General features: G+C 57.5%; 1 protein-coding gene across 1 annotated transcript; it reads right to left on the bottom strand.

Annotated features, from left to right (window-relative positions):
* Positions 1-379: 379 nt before the first annotated feature.
* On the bottom strand, positions 380-4,366 carry MRPL16 (mitochondrial ribosomal protein L16). Its single transcript, XM_041727609.1, has 4 exons — positions 4,214-4,366; positions 3,456-3,521; positions 1,905-2,053; positions 380-1,037 (listed from the first exon to the last, which is right to left on the bottom strand). The coding sequence occupies exons 1-4, from the start codon at positions 4,266-4,268 to the stop codon at positions 552-554; spliced, it is 756 nt and encodes a 251-aa protein (XP_041583543.1). The 5' UTR covers positions 4,269-4,366; the 3' UTR covers positions 380-551.
* Positions 4,367-8,421: the final 4,055 nt, after the last annotated feature.

Below are 8,421 nucleotides of genomic sequence, written 5' to 3'. Positions count from 1 at the left end.
TGTTAACTAGTAAATACAGCAAATAGCCCCTGAAGTGTACATGTAAAAGGCAGCACAGAATTCCCCCACTGTCCAAAAGCAGAGTGTTCCCAGGCTGAAATGATACACAGTGAAGAGTTACCATTTTGTAAAAGCGGGAACCTTCAGTTTCCTCCAGCTGGAGAAGAACAGGTACTAATGTAGAGGTCTGGTACAAGTGGAGCCATGTGAGGCCGACAGAGCAGGAAACCCCGTGCAGATACTAAATCCATCTTACCCCAAGGCGGGAGACCCTGAAGACCTTGACCTGACAGCTGGGGAGCACTGGCCCCCTGACGGTCGGTGAAGCCAGCTTTGTGACCATTTAAGGGCCAGGAGGGACCAACGAGAAGTCATACTCTCAGGAGACACTCAAACTTTATTTAATGTAAATAGGATGCACTTAAAACAAGAGATACGGTACCATTTTCCAGAAGCCACTTACTCATCCACTGCTCCTCAGTTAGCTGTCAGAGCCCCCGAGAAGGTCCTTTCTCTCCGTGGCATTTGTCCACCTCCGTCTCCCATCCTTCCTATACTCGCTCAGGCATGTAGAACTTGCCCCAGTACCGCCCCTTCTGGGTCAAGTCGTACGGGCTCAGGTATTTCCGAATCCCCAGCATGTTGGCGGTGACTATGCGCTCAAAGGTCCAGGGGTTCTGGTTGTTCTGTTCTCGCTCCTCCTGATCTCTCCGCATCTTCTCTAGAGTCTCACGGCTCACGGCCTTCGCTGGGAACGGCAACTTGTGGGCAACCTGGTCGAGGAAACCTTGTACCTCCTTGAATTCACAACGCCCGCCCAACTCTACTATGAGACGGCCAGCCTTCACGGGGGTCACGTAGTGATCAATGGCACCTTTGCCACCCCCCATGCGCTGGCCCATACCCTTGCGGGTAATGGGCTTGAAAGGGGCCGGTACTCTCCATAAAGCAAACATGTTCTTGGGGTCCATGGAGCGGTTGATTGTCAGACGCATCATTTCAAAATGGCCCCAATGGAGGTAACCACCACCCAGCGCCTAGAAGTGGATGAAAGAATTAAAAACATACAGGAACTTAGTTATCTTTCATGGGCTCTTTCATAGTAACTGTGGCTTTAATCACATACATAAAAATAAAAGTCCGAATAAGTACCCTGGAGAAAAAACCTAGAGTGTGGTAGTAAATGAAAACAAGGTGGAAAAAAAAAAAGAAAAGAAAACAAGGTGGACCCATTTCAATGGAGGAGGTGATATTTAAAACAGACCAGAATGGTAGGAATTAGCCAAGGGAAACAGACAATAGTTACAGAGGAATGGCTTGGTGAGTCGGAGCAGAAGCTGGAGAGGCTGGGGGGCGGGGGGTGGTGGTGGTGGACCTGAGCCTGGGAGAAGCTGGGGGCTGGGGGGTGTGGGGTGGGGAGTGGACCTCAGCCTGGGAGAAGCCAGAGACGAGCAGTGGGGTGGGGGGGCCAGGTGTGGACCTGTTGGGCTGATGAGGCCGTGGAAGGACTGTACAGTGTCCCTCTGGCTGCCTGATGGGAAAGCTGCTGGGTCCACACCCACCTGTGCAGCGACTGACATCAAGTCCACGGGAAGCTACTCCGAGGAAGGAAGACCACTGGCCACCTCCTGAGCCATGGGTAGTTTTATTTTTACCAGAGGTCTGAGAGGATCTCATAGGGACCACCAGCGAGGTAGCTTCCTTCTGTCTTTACGTTATTTTCACGCAACATGTAAAAGCGAAACCTAGGACTCAGACGCTGACTGGGAAGCACACACCAGCTTGAAGAGCAAATGGCGGCACTTCTGAGACAACCCACGGAGGAAGGGAATTAACTCGCGAGCAGGACACTTGGCAGCCCGCCCGCCTCCCTCCCGGAGCAGCAGGACTCCGACGTCACTTACCAAGATTGCAAAGTTGCCCTCTGTGAACTCGGTGGCTTCCGTAGAAGGTCCCCGGATGTCGCTCAAGTTCTTAGGTTCTCTCTTCACTTTTGGCACGAGCGGTACCCTTTCCACAAATCTAAGCTTCGGCTTCTCCGGAATGGAAACATCTAAAAGGAGCACAGACAACCAAGAGTCAGTACAACCACACATCTCAAAGGACCCGTTTTCTTCCTACAAGACTCTCATCAGTTAAGTCAAGGTCTTGAAGTTCCCACTGGAAAAACAAAAAACTCAAATGCTTAAAAGGTTTTTCCTGTGGATGCTTTTTTGTGGACAGTGGAATCTGGTTACAACAAGTGTTAATGGGATACAGCGAACAACGGGTGAGACCCACAGTGACCCCCGTGCAGTCTTGGCCCTCAAAGGAACCTCCCTCTAACGCTAGACGAGACCGTCTGGAAGGCAGAGACTGAGACTGTCCCAGAGAACACCCGCCAAATTATTTTTTTTTAATGTTTAGCAAGTGCTAGACGTTGAGCCGAACGCTTTATGTGCAGCATCTTGTTTTATCTTTAAGATAACTTCACAGCCCTGGTCATTTCTTGGCGCTTCCTGCGTCTAGAATGCTGCACTCCTTAAAGTGTAACCCCCGTAATCCCAGGGCCGGATACCCGTGCAGCTCAGCTACCGCAAAGTGAACGCACAAACACACCCCCGGTCGCTGTCCTCAGGCAGGTACTACTTGAAATCTGCATTTTATAAAAGAGGAACCCGAGGCCTAGAGACCTGTGCTCAGGTGGTCCAGGCGCCCAGGGACAATGGCACAGCCACTCAGGCCCTGTGGACTCAGCGGGGCGTGGAGCACCCTGCAGGGGACCTGAATCCCTAAGTTCTCCGCTCCCCGGCGATGGGGAGGACGCCTGCTGGGTCTGCACGGGTTCATGCCCACGCCTGTGCACTTTGGCCGTGAGTGACACCTGCTGGAGGGGGCGGGCTGAAGCCCAGGCCACACAGGCCTCTGACCGCTTGGGGAAAACACCTGTTACCTCCTAGGTCACCTAAGGTGTGTCTCGGGTAAGGCAGGCAGGGCTGCACCACCGAGTCCAACACCCCATTGGGACCGCGCTCGGGGCACAGCAACTGCCCCTGCGCCCCTGCGGCTTCCCCAGGCAGCCCGAGGCCTGCAGTGACGCTTCTCCACCCCCGCCCACTGGCACTTGCAGGACCTGCACCTTCACCTGGTGTCTAAGACAAAACCCCTCAGAGGCCCGCACTGCCGGTGTCGGTTTCTTTTTCTAAGATCTCCGATCTAGCAAAGACACGTCCAAGTGCGGTTTATCTGAACGTCGGGATTCGGCATCCCTCTCGCGGCGGCGCTTCCGCATCTGGTTCCAGGGCGCCTGCGGGGGGGGCCGGCCTCGGGGGAGAACATCAGGGCTGCGGCCTCCGCTCCCTGGAGGCAGCGGGACCCGGGCTCCTCCGGGGCTCCGGCCCCACAGCGCCTCCTGGCTCACCGCGGCCGCAGGGCCCGCCCAGAAACGGGGGACACACCCGGGCCCCAGCTCTCACCCTCGAAGGTCGGCACCGGGAGCAGCGTCTTCAGGCCAGCGCGGGCGGGCGGGGCGGCCCGGGGACCTAGAGGGAAAGGCAGTGAGACTCCGCGGCCACGGGCGGGGGCACGAGACCGCGAGACCGCAGAGACCGCAGCGCAGCCGGGGCAGACCCGGGCAGACCTCACAGCCCCACGGCGCCCCGACCCGGGGGGCGGGGCGGGGGAGGGGGCACATCCCCGCGGACGCCCCTCCCCCATCCTGCACCAACCCCTGCGCCCCGCGCCCCTCCCCCAACGACCCCTACGCCCCTCCCTCCCCACCGACCCCTGTGACCCCGCGCCCCACCCCAACGACCCCCGCGCCCCTCCCCCACCGACCCCCGCGCCCCCCCGCACCAACCCCTGCGACCCCGCACCCTTCCCACACCGACCCCCGCACCCCTCCCCCACCGACCCCCGCGCCCCCCCGCACCAACCCCTGCAACCCCGCACCCTTCCCACACCGACCCCCGCACCCCTCCCGCACCAACCCCTGCGCCCCGCGCCCCTCGCCCACTGACCCCTGCGACCCCGCGCCCCACCCCAACGACCCCCGCGCCCCTCCCCACCGACCCCCCTCCCCCCTCCCGCACCGACCCCCGCCCCTCCACCGCCCGGCAGCGCCCCTCCGGCACGAGTCCCCGCGGCGGCGGGAGCGGGGAGGCCAAGCGCCAGCGGAGCCTCCGCGGGGCGGGCGGGGAGGACGGGAGGGCTGCTGGCGCCGCGGGCTCCTGACCTGACGTCCGCGCCCGCAGGAGCGGAGCCCCGGCCCGAGCCAGCAGCCGCCACATGGCCGCGCGCGACCGGCCGCCCCGGCTCCACCGCGACCTCGGCGCCGCCCTGCACCCGCCGGGCCGGAAGTGACGTTGGCGCGGGTCCACCCCCGGAGAGTCCCGGCGGAAGTGGAGGAACCCGGGCCGCGGCGCTGGGGTTCCGGCGATGTCAGTGCTAGCCCCGCCCCCGCCGCTGTCGGCGTCTGCGCAGTCTGGACCTCGGGACCCCGGGACGCGGGGGGCGGAGCCTGTGCCGGGGGGCGGGGCTGCGGCCTCTGCCGTGCTCCCGGGGGCGGGGCCTGTGCCGGGGGGCGGGGCTGCGGCCTCTGCTGAGCTCCCGGGGGCGGAGCCTGTGCCGGGGGGCGGGGCTGCGGCCTCTGCTGTGCTCCCGGGGGCGGGGCTGCGGCCTCTGCTGCAGCCTCCCCAGCCTGGCGGGCCCTGACCTGGGGCGCTCCTCGGGTTGCACCCTGGCCTGAGCTGGGAGCTGGTGCTGGTGACCTGTTAGGTGTTCTGTCCCCCCCCAGCCCCCCCCAGAGGTGGAGGTCTGTCACCTGGAGGGGAACAGCACCATCCCGCCTGGAGGCCTTGCTGCTCCAGGGACCCCAGGGCCTGGACAGTTACCAAAACTTGATGATTAACGTAAAATAATGAGTATTCTGGCGGAGGCTGGGCCAATCATGTCTTATGGGTCCCAAACTTTTTAATATTTGGAAGGACAGAGAATCTTTCCCAAGCCTATAGGACACAAATGGGATTGACGCATTGAGACAGCTGTGTTGTATTTAAATTAGACTAAATCTCCGTGTGGTCAAGGATTAATTTCCTAAATGGCGAGAAATAAAGCCCGTGAGGCTTGCAGGGCTCCTGGAGAGCTTTCTCCGGCCCCAGGCCACCTGCACATCCCTGCACCGCGAAGCTGTCTCCAGAGTGAATGGGCTTGACTGCAGCCAGGCCTCTGCGCTTCTAGAGCAGGCCTACGAGGGTGAACGCCCCCAGTCCGGAGCCAGAGCCCGATTCTAGGCAGCCCTTCCCTGCTCCTTCCCACCCAAGGTGGGAGATGACAACGTGCTCAGGCATTAGAGCATCTCAGGGTGGATATTGTGTAATTTTGTTTTGGGTGGAAAAATAAAGTGTCAGTACAACCTGTCTTTGATTGGTCTCGAAGTCTTTCGATGCCCTCTCCCCAATTTCTACCTTGTTTATTTTTACTTATTTAACTTATTTTTTTTTAGAAGATTGCATTTATTTATTCATGAGAGAGACAGAGAGAGAGAGAGAGGCAGAGACCCAGGCAGAGGGAGAAGCAGGCTCCACAAAGGGCCCCTGATGCAGGACTCGAACCTGGGACCCTGGGGTCATGCCCTGAGCCAAAGGCAGGCGCTCAACTGCCAAGCCACCCAGGTGCCCCCTTTTGTTTGTCTTAAAAGAACTAAAAAGTAAACTCAAAGTTTTACATTTAAACAGTTACCATGACAAATGACGCCTATTTTTCTTTGCAACAGTTGTGCCCGGTACAATAGAGGGTACAGAGAGGAAAAGCCAGCGACGCCTTTCTGTAGGAATTCATGTTTTTGTAGACAGGACGTGATGAGCACAGGCCAGCTACTGCTGAGACACCAGAAGAGAAGTAAGAGTAGAGCGTCATGAAAACGGTAGGAGGCACATTAGGGCTTCCCTCATCCCTAAACATGATTTTCCCTCCTTCCAGGTCTCACAGCCCTTTCTTTACGCTTCTCTCTGGTGGTTCCATGGTCTGTATCTGTAGGAAACGGATGTTCTGGGATGAAATGATTTGCTACCCGGCTAGTATGATGCAAAGTAGAGATAAAAAGCCTTGATGTTCCTCCTTTTACTGGCATGGGTTTGCTAAAACCTCCCCAAAATTGGCTTCAGACCACCTGCATCAGATGTTTCTGAGACCTTGGTGTAAATGTGAATATCTGGTCCCTCCTTACTGAGCCGGACACTGCAGGTGGGGTCCAGGAATTCCTCTTGTGAACTAAGCCCTGTGGGTGATCCTACAGCTTAAGCAAGGGGATTACCAGTCCTCGGTGAGCGCTGTGAAATTTTAAGATGCTACAATGTATAGCTACAAGGCCTTATTTTTGGATCATCCGGGTCTCTATTCGCTGGGATTTGTGATTTTCCCATCTGTATAAAAATCACCATCTCCATGTTTAATCTTCCTTATTCTAAAATCAAGAGATAACAGAAGCCTGAAGCCTAACTCCAGGGCCAGTGGTTGACATACACGGCACCCGCACGCATGTTGTCTGTGTGTATGCGCAGGCGTGCGCACGGTCTCATTCTAATAAAAAGATTGGGTTTGGGCTTATCAGAGTCTAATCACAATATCGTGATGTGATAAATCACCGTGGAAGCTCCTCATCTCAGGAAGTCCATGGAACCTCATCAAAGGGCTAGTGGTACGTCTTCTTCGTCACCTCGCTTCCATATGGTGTAGGGCCTTCCTAAGAGAGCAGCGGTACTGCTGTGTTTTGGGGTCCCGGAGTGAATGGGCGGGAGAGATTTCTAGAGATGTTTCTGATGCAAAAAAAGTGGTTTTTATTAAAGCCCAGAGACAGGACCCATGGGCAGAAAGCTGCGCTGGGGTTGTGAGGGGTGACCGAGTATATTCTTGGAGGGGGTGGGGGTAGCGGAAGACCTTGAGGGGTCACTTCCTACCGTCTAATAAAGCCTCCGTGTGAGACCCTCGGGGTCAGTGGGCCATAGCCTTGGAGGATGACTGCTCCCATGTATGGGGGGGGCGTGTAGAGATAAAGGACGTTTCCAAAGGGATTGACTCACCAGCAACATCACAGTGCCTGTTGATCCACATACATGCTGAGCTCTCTTGCACACCTTTTTTATTTTTTGAAATTTATTTATTTATATTTTTACTTAAATTCAGTTAATGAACATATGGCGTATTCTCGGTTTCAGAGGTAGAGTTTAGGGAGTCGTCAGTCGCATAGAACACCCAGGGCCCCGCCTCCTTCATGCCCATCACCCAGTGACCCCGCCGGCCCTCCCGTGCAGCGACCCTCAGCTAGTTTGTCTCCATCTCTGATTTCATCCTGTTTTATTTTCCCCTCCCTTCGCCTGTGCTCCTCTGTTTTGTTCTTAAATTGCACACGTGAGTGAGACCGTGAGATAATGGTCTTTTTCTGGCAGGCTTCCTTCCCTCAGCATCACGCCCTCCAGGGCCGTCCTCGGGGAAGCCCGCGGCGGGTGCCGTCCTTCCTGGCGGCTGAGTGATGCCGCTGCATCCATAGACACCTCTTCTTCATCCATCGTCTGTCGGGGGCACCGAAGCGCCTCCCACCGTGTGGCTGCTGTGGACACCGGGACGCAGGTGCCCCTTCGCATCAACCCCACACGTGCATCCTGGGGGCAAATACCCTGTAGTCGTCACACCTTTCTCTCAGAGCTCTGCCGGCGTGAACTCGGACAAAGGACACCCAATGTCATGTGCACGACAGGCTGTTAAAACAAGATTGTACCTGACTCAGCTTTGTGGTGACCGCCACATTCCCGAGTGAGCCGTTGGGCCTTCTGGGCAGGATGGATTGATGATTGATTGATTGATTTTTGATTTTATTTATTTTAGAGAGAGAGCACGAGCAGGGGGCAAAGCAGGGGGAAGAGCCTCAAGCAGGCTCTGCGAGGTGAGCGTGGACTCGATCTCAGGACCCTGAGCCGGAACCAAGAGTCGGAGCTTAACTGACTGGGCCACTCAGGTGCCCCCCGGGCAGGATTCATAAAGGAGGCAGTAGGAACTGGCTGAGGACCCCATGCAGCGTGCGGATTTAGGGTCCTCTTACATCCTGCTCACCAGGGCCCCACCGAGGAGTGGGAGCCAGGAGCTGGAGGAGCCGCAGAGATGGGGGTGTCCAGGGCCCGAGGGAAGACTTGGGGCCCCAGGACGTATTTTTGGTTGGGGCAGAGGAGGACATACTTGAGCCCCTACCAGGTGCCATGAGGGTCAGCCCTGGCAGGGGTCGGAGGCAGGGGGCGGGGAGGCCAGGGAAGAGCCAGGAGCTGCTGGAAGCACCAAGTGGGGCCGTGCAGCCCCTCTGCCGCCCTTCGCCCTTGGCTTCCACTGAGGCACCGCAGCCCCAGCAGGCCGGAGCCCGGAGACCAGCACCTTCACCTGCGGGTGGATCCACGG

The sequence above is a fragment of the Vulpes lagopus genome, chromosome 13, assembly GCF_018345385.1.
Source record: "Vulpes lagopus strain Blue_001 chromosome 13, ASM1834538v1, whole genome shotgun sequence".
In the NCBI taxonomy this organism is placed as follows: domain Eukaryota; kingdom Metazoa; phylum Chordata; class Mammalia; order Carnivora; family Canidae; genus Vulpes; species Vulpes lagopus.
This window is presented reverse-complemented; position numbering and strand designations above follow the sequence as displayed.

What these genes read in the sequence shown, in the direction of transcription:
- MRPL16 (XM_041727609.1), bottom strand. Translation starts at nt 4,268, where the DNA reads ATGTGGCGGCTGCTGGCTCGGGCCGGGGCTCCGCTCCTGCGGGCGCGG. An exon ending in CCTGCGGGCGCGGACGTCAG is followed by an intron (nt 3,522 to 4,213) that starts GTCAGGAGCCCG and finishes CTTTCCCTCTAG; the next exon opens with GTCCCCGGGCCGCCCCGCCC. An exon ending in CCCGGTGCCGACCTTCGAGG is followed by an intron (nt 2,054 to 3,455) that starts GTGAGAGCTGGG and finishes TGCTCCTTTTAG; the next exon opens with ATGTTTCCATTCCGGAGAAG.